The sequence below is a fragment of the Miniopterus natalensis genome, chromosome 11 (assembly GCF_054644295.1).
Source record: "Miniopterus natalensis isolate mMinNat1 chromosome 11, mMinNat1.hap1, whole genome shotgun sequence".
NCBI classification, from domain to species: Eukaryota; Metazoa; Chordata; class Mammalia; order Chiroptera; family Miniopteridae; genus Miniopterus; species Miniopterus natalensis.
In genome coordinates this window covers 47,121,044-47,140,944 of record NC_142091.1, presented here as the reverse complement: position 1 = coordinate 47,140,944, position 19,901 = coordinate 47,121,044, and the positions used below count along the sequence as shown (strand labels likewise).

Sequence of the window (19,901 nt, the reverse complement as noted above, 5' to 3'; positions counted from 1 at the left end):
AAGGCCCTGGGGGCAGCCTCATGATTTTGTGAGCATGACTCTGTATGAGCTTCAGGCCTCACAAAATCTGGGTCCGCCTCTGCTCGTATCATCACTCTCAGGTAACTGAACTTTCAGGAGAATTAAAATCCTAACCTTTCACTATGTTGTTTAACCAGTAACACATTTTCATGGTTGCACAGAGAGATATGTGTTTTTAGTGTTTGTGCTTTTCACATTTTACATCCAAAATATAAAAGGTTAAAGACATCATGTCACAAAGCTAAAGAGACAATACTTCCCACAAACTCTAAGGGCCCCTCCAATTCACTAGATACAGAGATGCTCGGTGGTTCCCAAAAAGCATGGATTTCTTGAAGTCATCCCTCACCCCAGACCCTTCCCCGGCTCCTCATCTGTTAAAGCATTTCACGTTTTTCACATCAGGCCTTTGCAGGTGCTGTTCCCTCTGCCAGAACAGCCACCTCGCCTCAGTGGTCAACTCCTTCCTCCTCTGGTTCTCATCTCGATGGGTCACCCCTTCCAGGAAGCCTGGCCCAGCCACCCCTCTCCCAGGGTCAGTTAGGAACCTCTCATTTCTGTTCCCATGCACCCTAATGCTTGTCCCTATCGCAGCAATTGTCCTCTTGTACGTGGTTTATTTCTCTACATGTCTTTGTTCTTCAATGGACTCTAAAGCTCTCAAAGGCAGAAGCTGTGCCATATCATCATTACAGACCCCCTGTCTTCATGTCCAACACGCGGTAGGGCTTTACCAGGTGAACTCTGTTTGGATCTGAGAATCTGGAGCCATCAGTAGAATAGTTACCATTTAGTGCTTTACCTGTGCCAGGCAATGTGCTAATTTATATATATGTATATGCATATTTATGTATATATATCTATGTAGATGTGTATATATTTATATATACACATACACAGAGAGATATCTATATAGATATATCCATATCCGTATATATATAATTTCTTCTTTAATTCTTACATCAGCTCTATAAGGTAGGAAACCACTATTATCTCCATTTTAGAGGAGAAAACAAAGTTCATAAAGGTTTAAAACATGATTGGCCCCAGGACACACAGTGAGTAAAGGGAAAAACCAGGATTTTTTCCCTAAGTCCGGGCTTTGAATCACTACCAACATTGCTTGAATGCCCAAATAGTTCTCCTGAATCTACCCTAACCCTTGAATTTCAAAGAACATTCACACTAGCAGATAACTGGGCAGACCAGAAGCCCAGGGCCAGGGCGCACAGGCCTGCCAGTGGCCCTGGGAATTTCAAGGGGGACCGGGAGGTTGGTGGTGAGTGTGAAGCAGTTGTGGATTTCACGCCGTATGTCAACCCTGACAGATCCAGAGGATGACAGAGTCTCCCTGTTTCTCCTCGCAGGTTAGGCCACAGCCACGGGCAGGCCGCCTGCTGCGGTCCCCCGGGAGCCTACCTGCTTCTCCTCGCAGCGCCTTCTCCAGCCTCACGCCCCGGATCTCGGAGGCCCTCTGCCGCTCCTCCACCTCCTCCAGCTGCCTCTGGATGGCCTGCAATGTGAGGATCGTACGTCAGTCACATGGGGACTCTCGGGCAGAGTCACAAGAGGGGGCCAATTCTGCCTCTTACTTTCCAAGAGGAAGAAGCCCTTTCCCACGCAATGCCACCTCCTTGATTAGCAGGGGCAGGACCTCCAAACTTCCAAACAACTAGAACTTGACATTTCCCTTCTTTAGCAATGAAGACATAAAGCAAGGAGTTTGGGTGTCAGCTCAGTTTGCCCCGGATCGACATTAAAATAGTCCCCTTTGACCAGGCCGATCAAAAAGACACGCTCTCGGGCAGAGGCTCCTGGGCTAGGCGGCTGGTCCTCCTGGCTCCTGGGCTCCTCGGCGCCTCAGCCTCGGACCATGGTCACGGCCGCACCACTGGAGCTGCATCCACTGCTCGGAGTAGGACACGGGCCCCAGGGGCAAACCCAGAGCACGCTCACATTCCACTTTCCCAAGAACAGGCAGGCCCCTCCCAAGCAGCTGGCCTGGGGCAGGAGACCTGGGCCAACTCCTGGAGCTGGGTGTTGTTTTCTCGGTCTGCCTGGCCCCTGCCCTCAGCTACAGATTGTACCTGTCCTTCGCTGCCCCACGGGGCTAATTTCCAAGGAGCTTTACTGTGGACGTGTATGGTAGCTTTGTTACTAACAGGTTATTAAGACCCATGATGTTTATCCTACTAAGAGACAACCTCGCACACACACTCCTTAGACTCACCATTGGCACCTATAAGGTTTGGGGTCATGAGTGGATTTGCATTTTCATGTTTACTTTCCCTGCTAGCTATTTCTCTCTCGTGTATATTAAGAAGGAAAATTGGGGGAAAGCCTTTCCTATGTCCATTTTGCTCGGTCCATCCATTTTCTCTGTTTTCAGACACCTTGCTGCCAAAAGGCACATCTCTTGGCAGAACAGCCTCTGCACCTGGCAGACCAGGGATATTTAAGGAACTGGCCGCTGTCGGGGCAGGTAGGGTGTGTGTGTTCTTTCTCCTCTACGTTACTCTAACTTTGCCTCATTTCCCTTCCCCCTTAACTCCACATCTTTCTAAGTCTCCCTGGATTCAGGGGTACCATTGCCAAAGCACCTCCAACCCCATGAAGAGGCCCCACCTGGCTCCTCTTGTGCCAACTAAGAGTGTTTAAGCCCCAAACATAAAATCTGAAATAGATGGGAATTACATCTAAAACAACTTGTAATTTCATGCCCCCTTCCTTTCTGTTTCTCTTTTAAAGATAATTATATCTTTATAAATCGGTCTCTTGCTGGCATGGTGTAGAATTGCAAAAGGAAAGAAAACACTTAAATAACTTTATTACTGATTACTGTATAATTATGGCTATGTGGTTGTTATGGAATAAGAAGAGTGCCCACGCCCTCATTCATGTGTTGAAGCCCTAACTCCCAAAGTGACTGTATTTGGAGACAGGGCCTTAAAGGAGGTAATAAGGTTAAATGAGGTCAGGAGGGTGGGGCCCTAATCTGATAGTACTGGCATCCTTATAAGAAGAGGAAGAGATACCAGAGACTGATCTCTCTTTCTCTGCATGTGCACAGAAAAAAAGGCCACATGAGGACACAGCAAGGCAGCTAGCTGTCTACAAGCCAGGATGAGAGTCCTCACTAGAAACCCCCCTGAAGGCACCTCAATCTTGGACTTCCAGCCTCCAGAACTGTGAGAGAATAAATTTCTGTTGTTTGAGCCACCCACTCTCCGGTATGTTGTTATAGCAGCCCAAGCTGGCTAATATAATGGTCATTCTTTGAAAACTAAGGATAAAAATCTCAAAGATTAAAAAGGAATGCAAATTAAGACTCAAAAGGCCATTGTAATTCTTCTCTTATTGCCACCTATTGTCTGGTGTGAGGAATTATAAGGAGGGGAAATTGCTGAGCTTGCCAATCCATAGCATCAAGACATATCTTTTTCTTTGGCCCTGGCCGGGTAGCTCAGTTGGTTAGACCATCGTCCCGATATGCCAAGGTTGTGGGTTGAATCCCTGGCCAGGGCTCATGCAAGAATTAATCAATGAATGTAGAAATAAGTGGAACAACAAATCAATGTGTGTGTTTTTCTCTCTCTCCCCTTATCTCTCTCTCTCAAATCAAGTTATTAAAAAAAAAAAGACTTATTTTGTTCTCAGAAGGGAAAGGTGGTATGTTTCAAAGAAACCTGTTTTAGAAGCGGAGATGGACAGAGGAAGCTGACAGGAATTTCCCGTCCACCAGCTGAAAGAGGCAGCTCTCAAGTCAGTCTCTGCGAAGGGCAAAGGAGGGGCATGAAATGAACTCCTTCTTGTCGGAAATAACTTACAGGGCTACATGGCCAGATAAAGGGAATAGCAGGAAAGAGGAATGTCAGGGTACATTGGGTTAATATGAGTGGTCCTTCTAAGGCCTTTTGTTCTAAAACCCAACTGTTCTTCAAGGTCAGGTTTAGGGCCCTTGGGGAGAGGAAGGATGCCTCGCCTTCCTGTTTCATTTTGCCCGTCTGTGACAGAGGTGGGCAGATCAACTGGGGCAGAAATGTTTGGAGTAGGCCAGCAAATCTATATCAGAATGCTGGATGCTTATGTTGTCTACCGATTTAGAAACAGAGACAGCCCCTAATAGCTATGAGTTCAGCAGAGACACTGGCAGGAAGTTGAGGCGTGTCCTCGCAGACTGCTTGCTATGTGGCAGTCAAGCTGGGGATGGTTCCCAAGGCCATGTGTTGGCTGTCCTTTCAGGCTCACTTTGCTGGAAACATGTCTGCAGATGGAAAGGCGGCTGGGAGCGGGCCAGATCAACACCTGGGCTCTCCAGGCCCCAGAGTCCCACCAGGGACTAAGCCAGAGCATTTAGAATGGCCACAGACGTGGTCGCTCAGGGAAAAGGAGCTGACCTTTCTCCAGCCCACCTTCCCACTGCAATACAGACTTCCACAGGCTTTCAGATCCAGATTCCCGGAGTCCCAGACCCACTCACTCAGGTCAAGTTTGTTTTCCGACCTGAGCTTTATGAAGTCTTTTCAATTCTTCTTGCTTAAGCAATTGTTTTGTTGCTTTTTCCAGCTTCTTTCGTCTTCTAAGTGTCTTCCTCTCCTATAAAAACCAACAGAGAAGAAAAAAATATGTCTGAGAAAATGGGGTTGAAACTTACAAAATAGTGTCATAGGCTTCTGCCCTCTGCAACTAAACCGCTGCTTCTTAGCTTCTAGAACCGCGACGTCCAATAGGACCTTCTGCAATGATGGGAATGTTCTATATCCGTTGCTGCCTAAATATGGATGCCACCAGCCACATGTGGATAGAGGACACTCGAAATGAGGCTACTGTGATTAAGAAATTAAATTTTGAATTTTATTTCATTTCAATGAGTTTAGATGTAAATGTAAATAGCCACGTGTGGCTAGTAGGTGCTGGATTGGGAAACTGGCGCTATGTGTGTGTGTCTTTGTGTGTGTGTGTGTAGGTGTGTAGCTGGGAGTGGCTTTATAGAACACCGACTTGGTTCAGTTGAAGGAAGGGATAATACAAGAATTATGCTCCCTATAGGTGATACTATATAGCCCAGGGCTGAGGAACCTGGGAAACACACACACATACACACACTCTCACACTCAAGTGTACTACCTGAAAACCAGTTAACAACTTTAAATAGTCCTCAGGTTGGGTCCACACCGCCTAATTAAACCTGGGAATAGAGGAGCATATCTAAATCAAATGAAAAGGTTTCTTGGCTGGAGAGAGGCATATGATTGCCTCTCTTCCCTATTTCACTTTGCTGTATAAATGAATCATTAATGTCGCTGGGTTCTCTGTGTGCCTGGGCTTATAAAATACAGAACATTCAAAACTGATGCATTTAAATTAGATGTCTGGATCTTGAGGGTGCTGTTTCTAGGTTTTAGACACCAGAGAACAGGGAAGTCGTGGTGTGGGCAGCTCCACACATTGGAAAGTTCAAGAGACATTCTGATTGGGGAAACAGCAGAGGACAGAGGAGGGGCACAGGGCGGGAGCCATGCAAGCTGGGTCAGTTCCCAGCTGAGCTGCGTGAGTTTCAGCAGCTCACACACTTTCTGAACTGCCTTGTAGGAGTGTAATAAGGATTACATGAGATAAGGTGGGTCAAGCCCTTTGCAGAATACTTGAAAAAGATACAGGATAGAAATTCGGTACATATTATGATTTTTATTATTATTATTAGCATTATTATTATATTATAAATTAGCATGATTATAATTTTTACCAAAATCCATTATTTTTCACCTATGATATGTTTGTAGGGGTAATATATATAATATATATGTACACATCCTGCATATACAATGTAAATGTTCAAATTGGACTAGTTTTATTATGAATTTGCCTTCTCTGATCATACACACCGATTGTCTACAATAGCGTGAGGAATAGAGCATGCCAGAGGTTCCTACTTAAAGCTGGAGGAAACAAATGTGGAATTAGAGAGTTATTACAGCTCAGCTGGTGCCTGGGTACTCAATAACTGTGGTTGAACCAAAGGTTTGTCCGTGAAAAGGACCATACACCCACAAGTGGGGAATAGACCTAAAGGGACTGACCCCACACACTGCCAGAGGAATCTGGGTTCATAACAGAGGCTAACAATGAGCTCAAAAGCATGAACCTTTCCAGGGTTTCATGGACCCTTGTCATTCTGAAACCCATTCCACGGAGAGATCATCACTCTCCTTAGGAAAGCATCCACCTCTCAGGGTTCCGAATGTCTATAGGCCACCAGTGAAAACATTCATCTCAGTGATGAAACTTGTTTTTTATAGAATTCCCTTTAGGATCTAGAATCCTAGTGGTCTTACGCTCTCCTTCATCTGTTTCTAGGGGATGACTTCCAGATTGACTGTCAGTCACTCTGAACAGAGGGTCTGGGCCACTGGGGTAGGGGAACCCCTCTATGAAGCAGCCAGGACCTTTCTGAAAAGGCTGGGCAGGGGCGTGGTGGAGATCACTGGTAATTGTTATCCAGAGACTGTCTAACTCAATCTATGGAGAGTCAGTTCATTTATTTAACAAATATCTCTTGAGCTTACAATTTACTAACCTATATAATAAATCCCAGCACTTATTGAGTGTTATGTGCCAGACACTGTACTGCTTACTTCACATGTATCATCTTAATTATCCCTCAAAACAGACTTATTTTATAGATAAAGGGAATAAAAACTCAGAGACGTTAAATAACTTGCCCAAGATGATCCACAATTAGTAGTTGGTAGAGCCAGGGGGTAAACCTGAGTCCAGCATCCACATTTCTGCTATTCTGTTCCACCTTTCCTGTGCCAAATACTTTGTAGGCACATCGAGGACGTCTGCTTTATAGAAATGGCACAGTCCCCCTGACTGAAGACCATTTAGTACAATTTCAGGGGAGGATGCTTCGACACAGTGCTGTGCTCGCCCCGGCCAGCAGCAGAGCTGCCAAGGCCCGCTGCTGCACCAGGAGCCAGCGACACGGAACCGGAGGAGAAAAGAAGGTGCTTTATTGCTTTTGATTAAAAGATGTTGACACAGAAATGAAGGTCGATTCATGAGTGCTCAGGTAGCCTCACGACGTGCCAGGCACAGCTCTTGTACCCTCAGCGACGGTGAGTGTGATACGGAGAGGAAAAGACAGAGACTACGAGCTAAGGAAGAAAGAGATGAAGGACAGAGAAGGGACAACTCGGGCAGGGCAAGGACAAGCTACGGGCCCCAGCCTCGGGGACCAGACGCTGGCTTGGGAGCAGAGCCAGCGGGAGGGCAGAGCAGAGGGAAGAGGTGGAATGTGCACATCCTGTCCCCGGGTTCCTAGGCGGAGATTCATGTGAGCTGACACGGGGTCCGTGCCACGTGTCTGGGGACACACATGTATGGGACAGAAGAGATTAAAAAAAACCAGAGCGGGGAAGCCCTCAGCCAGCTTTCCCTCCTGTAAGAGCGGCCCCTCCGAAGCCGGGGAAGCGGGCAGGGGACCGGCGTCCTGGGACAGGAGGCCCGAGCTACCTGCGGGGCTTGCGCTAGGTACCACGGTCTTGCTATTTTGATGTGTTTGGGCCACTCCGTTCTTTTATTCTCTGTAAGTGTCAGGATGGCTGATGCTGGGGCCTCCGCCTCATTTGATTATAGAAGTAAGTCAGGGTCACTCAGAAAGATGAAGGGGCAGTGAGGACACCCCAGAAATCAGCACTCACGTAGAATGCATTTGTGTTGAGTAGCCAGCCAGTCAGCGACGCCCACAGTCACAGAACTGGGAGTCCACACATGCTCTCTCGTTCTCATTCTTTCCTTCCCTCTCTCACACACGCACTCGTGCCATGTCCCAGCCCCCTCCCGACTTGCTCCAGGCTGGGCCTTGGGGAGCTGGGTCCCCTGAGTGACTTGAGATGATGCCAAAGCGCTTAGTGCCAGATATGGAAAAGTTGAGTCTAAATAAATAAATCTCCTTCTCTCCCTTCCTCCTCAGATCCTTACTGCTCCAAAAAGTAAACACCACCAGAGCAGCGAACGGTGCCTCTGTCCACCCGGGAAGCATTGCAGGTCCATCTGCTCAGCCCCGCAGCCCAGTGAAGCTGCTCTGGCCTCAGTGGATTAAAAAACCAGTGGGGAGCTTGGTCCTGGGATGCGTGTCTCTGTATATGTGACATACAGGTACATTTAAAGACATATAACAGCGTTTGTGCTTTTTAATCTGGGGTAGGGGAGATGTTTAGAGTGTTCTCCAGAAATATTAACGTTCATTAAGCAAGGAGGGGTCCTGCCATCTCCCCAGCCGGCCTGCGATGAGTCCCTTCACAGCAGGCGCCCTCCGCGTATCCATACCTACGTGCAACTGCGCGGTTCCTTTCATATTTCTAATTAGAGCAAACATAACATTTCCTATGCAATCTGCCTCGAGTGCTTCTTCAGTGAAGCTGCGCTCTCCCCAGGGAAATATGCATCCGCTTGCTGTAATTTTTTTCAATAGTTTGCTTGTTGGACCAGAAATTAAACCCACTTTTAAGAGCTGTAGTCACCAAATGGCTTCAAGTAAATACGTCTGTGTTGTTTTCCCCTCCCCAATTTTACGTCTCCGAGAAAGGCAAGCTTAAAAAAGTTCAAAACAACAACAACGAAAATAGGTAATTACTGGGGTATCCCAGGTAAAAAGAGCAGTTGCTGTCAGATGCAATGAAACGCGATCCTTCTAAGGAAACCACTGCAGCTGGAGCCCGCACTGGGTGTGAAGGCTGAGGGTCAGCAGCCCCCGGAGCCAAGGCCCCCTTCGGGTGGCCAAGTGTCGTTACCTGTGACCGCAAGGAGAGCTGGGGGTCGAAGTCTTCATCTGCTGAGGAGGAGGCGGTGGAGGAGTTAGCCCCTGTCACCTGCGCCCTGACGGGGGTGTGCCTGGGACCTGAAAGGGGAACAGAAGAGCTCACTGAGCGCCAAGCTTCTTACTTAGTGACCCGGAGCTGACTCTCCCTCCCCCTCCCCCCTCCCCCCTCCCCTCGCTGCACCTGCCATGAGCATGAGAGGCAGTACCTAAGGGCAACTGAAAATGTGGCCCTCCACGTTAATTACATTTCTGGGTCCCTGCCAAGAGCTTTGCAGCTCTCTCTTCACGTTAAAAATAAAGGTATTATGCAGAAATCAATTAATTCCTTAAACACCATTTATATGGTGTGTTGCTTGAATGCGTTCAGAGATGAAATCTATTATTAAAATGCTTGTCTGAAGTTAGCTGAGTTACCTAAATGCTTGTGTAAGGTTTGTTCTGCAAAGTAATTGAATGCAAAAAAGTCGGAGCCAGCTCTTAAACAAATCGCCTTTCCGCGGCTCACAGCATCTGGTACCCATTTTTACTACATGACATCTGCTCAGTGTAAAAGAGCTGGCGTCAGAATGTCTGGTCATAGAAAAAAAATCCCAAATGTAATCAGAAGCAAAGGGACTCTAAGCCGAAGGTTTTATCACATAGTCTCATGCAACATAAATATTTCATTAATTATGGCTAAACAAATGCCACTTTTATTTTCCCAACTCCCAGATATTATCACATCATCGAAGTGATATTCAAATGCCAGGAAAGGCGGTTGATGACAGGGAGGACTCAACAATGCAGGGCCACGGGAGAGCCAGCGTGGAGGGGATGTGGCAGCCTCCGAGCGAGAGGTGGGTAGGTGGTTGGAGGCAGCGGGGCGCCCTGTCCACTAGGCTCTCTTGGAACCTGGCGGGGACCACGCGTGACACAGTCTTCCAGGTGCCGCAGGAGGCGTTTGTTCTTCTCAGCAAGAACATCTGCCCCTACACATCCACCTGATGCAGAGTTAATGATTAATATCTGGACGAATGCACTCTGGACACGGAATCTCAGACCGGCTAGGACTCCGGGATAGGAGATTTACTAATTTTTACTCTGCCATGGCCGCTTATATCTGAATAGAAATATGTGTTGGGTGGGGAGGAAGGTGGAGAAACAATTCCAAACCAACTAACATTCCCTCCAATCTGCCTTTTCCTCTCCATAATTTTCAACTATTTACCCCAGCGGGGGAGGCCAAGTTTTAAAAAATAAAAATAATTTTAACCACCAGGAGCATTTACATATGCTGTTATTCAAAGCAAAATAATGCAAAACGTCTATATAATAACACAGCCTCTCTGGGGAGGGAGTTAACTGTTTTCCACTTTAATTTGCCAGATGGGAAAGCTCAGGTGAAGAGAGAATCAGGGGTAATGGAGGAGGCATTGCTAGTGGTGAGCTGAGATTGCTCCCCAGTTGTAGCCGTAAATTAACACTGGGTGATTTGGTCTGAGTGTGTGAGCTTGGGGAATTAACTTTTACCTCCTTGCGTGGGGGGGGCTCACGGCTTTCTAACCTGCGTCTCTGTATTACAAGATTAGAAATTATCGCTGTGAAGAGTCTAACACAGTGCTTGGTTCACTGAAGGTGCTTAAACAGGTGGTGTCAGCATCAGCGGCAGCGCCTGCTCCAGCATTATCACTGATCCGCGTGAACAACACCGCGGTATTAATAACCTACCTGATTCACCCCCATTTAATGGAAAAGCTAGAATAACCTAAGGATGGAACTTTTTCTAACTCTCAAAAACAAACTTAATATTCCCATTAAATTTCATTTTGAAGTTGAGGAGAAATGTTTCCAAATATAATGCATTTCTTCACCTTCTGGCAAAGCTAAAGCTCTGCAGGTGCCTCTGAATCTCTTCCCCTTTACCCTCTTCATCACAGAACCATTTGCAGAGTTTAAAAAAACTTGGCAGCATTGTTTGACTCTGGCTATAATAGAGTGGCTGATTCCGGGATTGATCTCCCACCACCAAGCCCTAAAAGTCAGGACAAAATATATGAAGCAGCTGTTTCCAGGCATTGGACAATGGGAAGTGCAGAACTGTGATAAAGGTGGGAACAGAAGCAAAGGAGGTAAGCCCTACGATCGCAATAGCTTCCTCTGCCCAGAGGCACTTTCTTCCAGGTCACAGTGCTGGTGGGAAGAACCTTAGCAGAGCATAGGTGATTCATCGGGTGGAAAGACAGAGATCAGAGTGTGAGAGCGCTGGGCATCTGGAGTGTGAGGGAGGGAGAGTCCTGGAGAGGAGGGAGCTATGCAGAAAAAACTTCAGAAACAGGCACAGAGGGCCCCTTCAGTCTGTTGCTTAACAGTAAACTATAGATGCACAGAGAGAAACTACTTGAGGCTGGGCAAAAAGCTGCTGCGGAGTTACAGGCTAAATAATACATAAAGCTCTTGCAGGACTTGGAAATGTTCACGCCCCCGCCCCCCCGCCAGGGTAGAACAAACACAGGGGGCATTAGTAGAGGCCAAGATGAGTGCCACCTTAGTAATAGGGACTCATTTACTCAGTAAACGAACCCCAGAGTAAAGGTTATTACAGACTCACCTGAATATGCTTAAAAACAAGCCTTGGAAGAAATAAACTGATCTGCAAGTACTTGACTGCCTTTCCATACACTCTTTACTGCCTACTTAATATTCTTTAAATAAAGAAACAAAACCTAGACACTCCATGTAATGCAGTAGTCACAAAATCTCCAGCCTAAACATAACCCTAACCCTAACCCATCCTCATGCTCAGAGGGCGTGGTGTACAACTCTACAGGGACAGAGGCCCTTGGGAGCCTTCCTGACTTCACCCTCTGCAACTCTCCGTCAGGCTGTTCACCTGTAGCCTTTATTATATACTTTATAATAAACTGGTGGGTGTATTTTTTTCAGTTCTGCGCCATTCCAGCAAATTATTGAACCAAAGAAGGGGATTGTGGGAACCATTCTTTATAGCCGGTTGGTCAGAAATACAGGTGACAACCTGTAAGGAACAGAAGATTTGAGCAAACACTACTAATACATTTGTAGAACAACACCCCTCAAGAACCAGAGAATGCATATTTTTCTTTTCTAGAACCCATGAAACATTTACTAAGTTGGTGCTATACCAAGCCATAAAGTATCAATGAAGTTCAAAGGACTGAAATCATACATAGTACGTATTCTGACAACAGTAAGATTAGGCTAGAAATCAATAATAGAGAATAACACTAGAAAATTTCAAAATGAGATGACAAGATGGGAAAGCTCAGGAGAAGCAATACTTTGCTAACAACTTATAGATCAAAGAAGAACTAAAAATAAATTTAAACTGATGATTAAAAATGGCATAACAAAATCACTAGGATGCAGCTAATGCAGGATAAGAGGCAAATTTAGAGCTTTAAATATACACATTATGCAAAAGGAAAGTTAAGAATTAATGCTCTGAGTTCTGTTTCAAGATGCTAGAAAAAGGACCACCAACTGAGTCTAAAGAAACTAAAAGGAAAACATAATCAAGAAGAGATTATGAAAGGCAATAAAGACAAAGCAGAAATAAAATAGAAAATTAACAAAGCAAAAAATTGGTTCTTTAAAAAGAGAAATAAAATTGATAACCTCCTAAGAAGCATGGCTAAGAAAAAAGAGAAAGAAAACATAAATTACCAATATTTGAAATTAAAAAGTCCTACAATAAACTATTATATAAACTATTTTGTGACAATAAATTTGAAAATTTAGATAAAATGGACAAACTTATTGAAAAACATGATTTACCAAAATTGACATAAGAAGAAAGACAATCTGAATAATTATATCTATTAAAGAAACTGAATCTGTAACTAGAAACCACCCTCCAAAAAATTCTAGGCTAGATGACTTCATTTATGTCCAAATGTTTAAAAAAGAAATAATACCAATGTTAAAAAAGAAAGAAAAACTCTTCCAGAGAATAGAGAAAATGGAACACTTCGCAACTTTTGTTATCCAGGTAGCATGAGTTTGATAACAGAACTTGACAAGGATATTGCAAGAAGGGAAAATTTCAGACTGATCTCGCTCATGAACACCTGTGCAAAACTATAAAAACAAATTAGCAAATCTGATACAGTGATACATAAAAAGATTATAAATTATGACCAAGTTGGTTTTACCCCAAGAACTCATTAATGATTTAACATTTCCAAATCTATATAAGAATGCAATCAATATAATTCAGCACATCACTGATTAAAGTAAAATAATATGATTATCTCAACAGAGGCAGGAAAAGCATTTGATTAAATTTATCATTCTTCATAATGAAAGCTCATAGTAAGCTAGGTTAAAGTGAAACGTAATTCCATCAAAAGCAAAAAGTTGTTTAATGCATTTAATGGAAAAACATTTTACACTGCTTCAGTTTTGAAATTTAAATTCATTAGCCCTGGCCGAGTTTCTCAGTGGGTAGGAGCGTAGTCCCCGGACACTGAAAAAGTTTGCGGGTTTGATCCTTGCTCGGGGTGCATACGGGAGGCAACCAATCGATGTTTCTCTCTCACATCAACGTCTCTCTCTCCCTTCCTCTCTTTCTAAAATCAATGAACATATCCTCAGGTGAGAACAAAACAAACAAACAAACAAAAAAACCTGAGACTCTCGAGTAACCAAGACGAGGGCCACAGGGAACTCTGGTTTCCTGCTGGGGGGTATATCCACAGGTGCAGTCACTTTGGAAAATGACTGGACGGTATCTTCTAAAGCAAACCACACATGCCTGCCGCATGACCTAGTAATTCCACAACCAGGTGTCTATGGGGTGGGCAAAGGTAGGTTTACAGTTGTGAGTGTTAGAAACACAGTTTATTAATTATTGTGTTATTTTCCATGAGAACAATTGTAAACCTACTTTTGCCCACCCCTGTACTGACAAAGCTTCTCTCTTTAAACAAACTTTAGCCAAGCTCCTCTGTGCCCTTTTCTTGACTAGGCCTTAACCTTGGCTTGTAAAATCTATAGACCCTCAGTATAAATTATTTAGCCCACTCACTCCTTCCTACATTAAAAGACTTAAACACAAACATAGTTTCTAACAGCTCAAGGCCACATCCCCAGGATGAGCCCAGCCCTGCTTCAGGTACTTGAGAAAACTGAAGGCTGACAGGAGAGTTTACTGTTCTAGCCGACACCTCGGACAGACCCCTGGCAACTCACCCTTTCTTAGAGTTTACTTTTTTAAAAGCCTTACAACTGAGAATCCTTCCTCTGTCCCTTTGAGATATATATGTGTCTCCTACCACTCAGGACTATCTTTCTCAAGAACCCAGAAGCCATCCTTTAAAACGTAATCATCGGGAAGCATAGGGCCTCGGTCTCCTGGCCTCTGTGGGAAGACAGAATCCTAACTTCTATAATAACCAGCTAACAGACACAGCTGGCACAACCAGCATTTACACTGACCAACCCTTTGTAGCTTTTTTCCCTTCCCTTACTCTGCTGAGCCCCTCCTTGGCCCCTCTCCCTACTCCCTCACTCTCCCTGTGAAACACCACACCTCCTCTGGAAAAATCAAAGCTGAGTTCAGTTCATGCTAGACTCTCTTCCCTCATGCAGTACTATATTACTAATTAAAATCTGTCTTTACTACTTTAACTAGTATCTGGCTTTGTTTATCTTTGACAATCCCCCACAGAAGGATATGTATGAGTGCTCGAAGCTGCACTACTCAAAATAAAAAGAACCCAGAAGAGCCTAACTAAGGACCCATCAACAGAATGGTTGGTACTTATAAATAAATAAATTGGCATATTCATACAAGGAAATAAAAGCGTAGCAATGGAAAAGAATGAACCACTGCTGCATATTACTATTTGGATAACCCATCCATCCCAACGTTTAATGAAAGAAGTCATGCACAAGAGTAGATACTTGTACTAGCTTTCTAGTGCTGCGGAAGCAATGAACACACATTTAGCAGCTTACAGTAGCACCCGTTTATTATCGCACAGTTGTGCAGGTCACAAGCGCAGGCACAGTTCAATGGGGTCATCTGTTCAGCATCTCACAGTGCTGCAGTCAAGGTGTCTGCTGGGCTGGATTCTCATCTGCAGCTCAGGGTTCTCTTCTCGCTCCTTCAGGTTGTGGCAGAATTCAGCTCCTTGTGGCTACAATACACGGGGCCCTGTTTTCTTGCTGGCTGTCAGCTCTTAGCTCCTAGAGGCCTCCTGTTCCCAGGCCCTCTCGCCATGTGACAGTTTACTTCTTGGGGGCCAGCAGGATCATGTCTTTCTCACGCTTCCAATATCTGACTTCAGGAATGGCCTCGTCCTTGTTAACAGCTCGCCAGATTAGGTTAGGCCTACCCAGGGTAATCTCCCTTTTGATTAACTCAGAGTCAATGAGTTTGGAACTCAATTACATTTGCAAAATCCCATAACTTAATCACGAGAGTGAAATCCATCATATTTACATTCCCATCATACTCAAGAGGACGAGATTATACTAGGCAAGTACCCCAGGAGTGGGAAGAATTGTGCCCACCACAGCAGTGAATTATTCAAATGTTGTAAAAACTACAAAAAACTACAAAAGAAACCTATGGTGATAAAAGTCAGGTGGTATGTACTTTTGTTTGGTGACACCTGTATTTGGGAAAAAGCATGAGCGAGGCTTCTGAGTGCTGGCAATGTTCTATATCTTCATCTCTGAGGCGGTTACATGAATGTGCACTTTGTAAAAGTTCATCACTTGTGCATTCATATTTGTGTACTTTATTGTATATATGTTACACTACAATAAAAGTTTATGCAAAAATAAAAAAGAGAAGTTCTCAGGATACCTTCTTTAATTATACATGAGAATAATAATTAGCATTAAAATTGTTTGCATAAAATAGGCACTGGTATATCCCTAAGTGATTTGAATACTCTGAGGTTATGTATAATATTAATAGAAAGTGGTGTTGTAAAAAATAAGAAAAATTAAATTTCAGCTGGCTCTTATCCAAGTGATAATTCAATTTGAATAACTTTTGAAAGTTTCTCACGTTCCATTTGAATGCTATGTTTTCTCTCCATTGCATGGAAGTGCACAAGTTAAATGTGGAGAGAGCAGTGCCTGTGTGTCTGTGTGTTTGGTGGGTTGGTCAGGGGCAGAGAAATAGAAGGAAACTAATGGGTTTAATCTGATAGGGTAGGGAAAATCTTAACATTGCGACGATATTGACCTAAAATCATCTGAGAGAAACATAAAGATTTTGTTATTGGTGTTTTTTTTTTAATTGTTGACAGTATTACAGATGTCTCCCATTTTCTCCCTTTTTGCCCCCCTCTACCGAATCCCTGCCCCACCCCAGGACTTCCTCACACTATTGTCTGTGTCCATGGGTTATGCATATATACATATATGTTCTTTGGTTACTCTCTTCCTATACCCCCTCCACCCCGACCCAAACTGAGATCTGTTATTCTGCTCCATGCATCCAACCTCTGGACCTATTAGAAACACAAATATTTTTTATGAGATGGGCCCTGGCACTACTTCCAGAGCTGATCAGCCTTAACTTAATTCCATTCTTTATATTTCCATTCTGTTCCAAGCCAAGGAAATCACGCGATCTCTTAATGAATATAAACAAATGCAGCTGTCTGTAACTAAATCAGGAATTTTTGTAAAGTACACATTTGTGTAACCACCTCGGAGATGAAGATATAGAACATTGCCAGCACTCAGAAGCCTCTCTCATGCTTCTTCCCAACCTTATTGTAATCAGCATATACGGAAGTCATACAGGTGTGATATAAATGAACTAAAGGCTAAACTCACCTATGAATTTGATGCAAAATCTTAAAATATTAGGAAACAGAACAGAAAAGTATATTAAAACAATAAAACATCATGACCAAGTGGTATTTATTGTAGCAATTCAAGGATGGTTCAATATCAGTAAATGTATTACATAATTCATATTACTCAAACTAAGAAAAAGAAATTTACACAATCATCTCCAAAGCTGCTAAAATGATATTTGATAAAATATCATTTGTGATGAAAAATAGAGTTGGCCTTGTTAGGGGCACCCACAACCTACAGTGGAAATTTGGCATATAACCTAAGTAGGCCCTCCAAATACTCCAATTCCCATTCACCAGTTGACCATTGAACAACATGGGTTTGAACTGCTTGGGTCAATTGACAAAAAATCTGCCTGTAAGTGAACCTGTGCAGTTCAAACATTGTTCTAGGGTCAACTGTACTTTTAATAAAATATGATTGGATGGCTATTTCCTTGAAATGATTAAATATATCTGGGTAAACCCAGGAGCCAGCATCATGCTTAAATGGGAAAACTTTATTTTCATTAATGAGATGCAGTCTCATTAAAGTTAGAAATGTAATAAGAAAATCATTATCACTATTTTTATTTAATATTGTTCCTGGACATTCTGGAAACCAAAGAAATGAAATAAATTAGAGGTACAGAACTTCAAAACAAGATATGTTATGATTGCATATTTGGGGGAGGACCCAGGAGAATTCACTGAAAATTTTTACAAGCAAAGAGTATTCAGTAAAATGGATGGGTACAAAATAACTATACAGAAATCAGTAACTTTCATGTACACAACCAATAGTAGCAAGATAAAATGGAAATATCTTATTTACAATAGTGAACAAAAACTAAACATATCTAATAATAAACTTAAATATGCAAAAGCTATTTGACATAAGGTTTAGAATATTTCTGAGGATCACATAAAAGATATGAACAAACAAAAAATAAATTCCTATCATAAAGTTGCAAATTCTCTCAAGTTAGTTTGTAAACTTTATTCAATCCTATAAGAATGCTCATAGGATTTTTTTTTTTTTTTTTGAACATAGACAAGTTGATGCTAAATTCATATAGAATATCAAATAAGCAAGAAGAACCAGAAAAAAATTAAATTTGTGTATTATAGTACCTGATAGTATATTACACAAATTTAAATAAATAAAAAAATATAAATATATAGAGTAAAATAGTTAAAGCAGTGTGGTGCTGATACATAACAGACAACTCAATGAACTATAATAAATGGTGTGGAAATCAGTCCAAGTACAGGAATTTGATATATGACAAAGATGTCATCTCACAGAAGAGAGGAAAAAGATGAATTATTCATTATATTACTTTAAAATAATGAGGGAGACATGTAAAAACAAAACAAAAAAAAGGCTGGACCCACATCTCATTTTATACTAGGAAAAATGTAAACATTTAAATATAAAAAAATTGAAAACAAGAACGGACTAAAAGAAATTGTAGGAAAATTCTTCTGTAAACTTGGAGGAAGCTCTTTCTGAACTATTATAAAGCCCAGAAGTCATAAAATAAGAACCTGCTTATAATTACTATATGAAGATAAAAATTTTATATGATAAAACTACCATAAACAAAGTTAAACACTAACAAGAAACTGGGAAAAGCATTTGTAATTCAAAGGGCTAAATTTTCCTTTTAATGGAGTCCCCACATACCCTTAGGAAGAATACCAACGACCCAACAGAAAACTAGATAAAGAATGGAAACAATAGCTCACAGAAAAGGAAAGGAAATATAAATGACTATGAAAAGATGCTCAAGCACTTATCAGATTGGTGAAGATTTGGAAAAAAGAAAAGAAAAAAAGAAAGGCTGGGCCACAGCCCGTTGGTGCCAGCGTGGGAACTGCACTCACGCCTCGCTTCGGGGTGTTTCCCAGCCTCCCTGGGATGGAGGGCGCTTTGGCAATATCTGTCAAATTCTCACATGTCCTTTGGTCCAGCATTTCCATTTCTAGAACTTTATCCTGCAGAGAAGTTCATGCATATGCCAAATGGCCCAAGTTCTTAATTGCCGTGCACTGTTTGCAATAGCAAAAGATTGGAAATGACGGAAACTTTCTGTCTTGGGGGACTGGCTACCGAGTTAGGGCACATGCTCACAGTGGAACATGGTGCAGCTATAAAACGAAGGCAAGCTCCGTGTGCACTAATAGGGGATGACCTTCAGAACGAAATTAAAAGTGCACAAAGGCCTGTACAATATGCAAGCATGATACTCTTTGTGGAGAAAAAGAAAAAAGAATATAATATGTATATTTGCTCATGTATTCATAAATTCTGTCCAAAAGAAAGCCCAAGAACCTGATAATTACATCTGTCATCAAGGGTAGGATCTGTGGCTTGAGGACAACGAAGGGAGAGAGGACATCCTGTGCCTTTTATTTTGAACCATGGGAATGTATTAAAGTCTAGGATGTGATATAAAGGGTGCAGTGTCCATGCTTACCCTGAGCTTGGCTGACAACGAACTCTCTTGTTAATCTACAGGGTGTCCCCCAAAAATGTATACACACTTTAACAGCCGATAGCTCAATTTTGAAAATGAAATGTATTTTAATAAACACCACCTTTATAATTATTCAAAGTGTGTGTATATATTTTTGGGGGGCACCCTCTATATAGCTTTTTGACTTAGGCACCAAATGAGAGAAATAACTTTTTTTTTTTTGCTTGGAAGCCTAAGTTCCAAAATAAAAGTTAAGTAAGAAAATAAAACGTCAAAAAAGTAAAGAAAAAAGTTGTTCAGCAATAGGAATAGTAGAATCATGGTTTGTTTAAAGCAATCAAACAAATATCAACAACAAAAAAGAAACCATGTGGGTGTTTAAAGACATAAACCAAACCTTTGGCAAGGAGGGGTGGGTAAGAGAAAGCATGTTACTTTTTTTAGATATTTCCATGTTTTTGAATTACTCAGATTCATTAATGTATCAATTAATTTTATAATTGGAGAAATTATAAACAGATTAAAATATAAAAAGCCTAAGGTTTGATTGGTAACCAAACATACATAAACATGTTTAAGCTAGGGAAAAAAAATACAAGTTTAAAAGAGGCACCATTAAGAAAAAAATTTTTTTCAATTATAGCTTATAGCCAATATTATTTTGAGGGACCATTTTTTTGACTTGTAAAATAGCAATATTTAAAAAATATAATGATGTAGAGTGTCGCGAAAGGTACTTTCATACAT

General features: G+C 42.4%; 1 protein-coding gene across 4 annotated transcripts in view; it reads right to left on the bottom strand.

Annotated features, from left to right (window-relative positions):
• MICAL2 (microtubule associated monooxygenase, calponin and LIM domain containing 2) overlaps positions 1 to 19,901 on the bottom strand; it is a 150,058-nt gene that overhangs the window by 21,773 nt on the left and 108,384 nt on the right. For all 4 annotated transcript variants that reach the window (XM_087821735.1, XM_087821733.1, XM_087821734.1 and 1 more), the window contains 3 exons: positions 8,820 to 8,926; positions 4,525 to 4,617; positions 1,441 to 1,534 (listed from right to left, as the gene is read on the bottom strand). In XM_087821735.1, the coding sequence (XP_087677861.1) occupies positions 1,441 to 1,534; positions 4,525 to 4,617; positions 8,820 to 8,926 (294 nt within the window). The remainder of the gene's footprint in view (positions 1 to 1,440; positions 1,535 to 4,524; positions 4,618 to 8,819; positions 8,927 to 19,901) is intronic.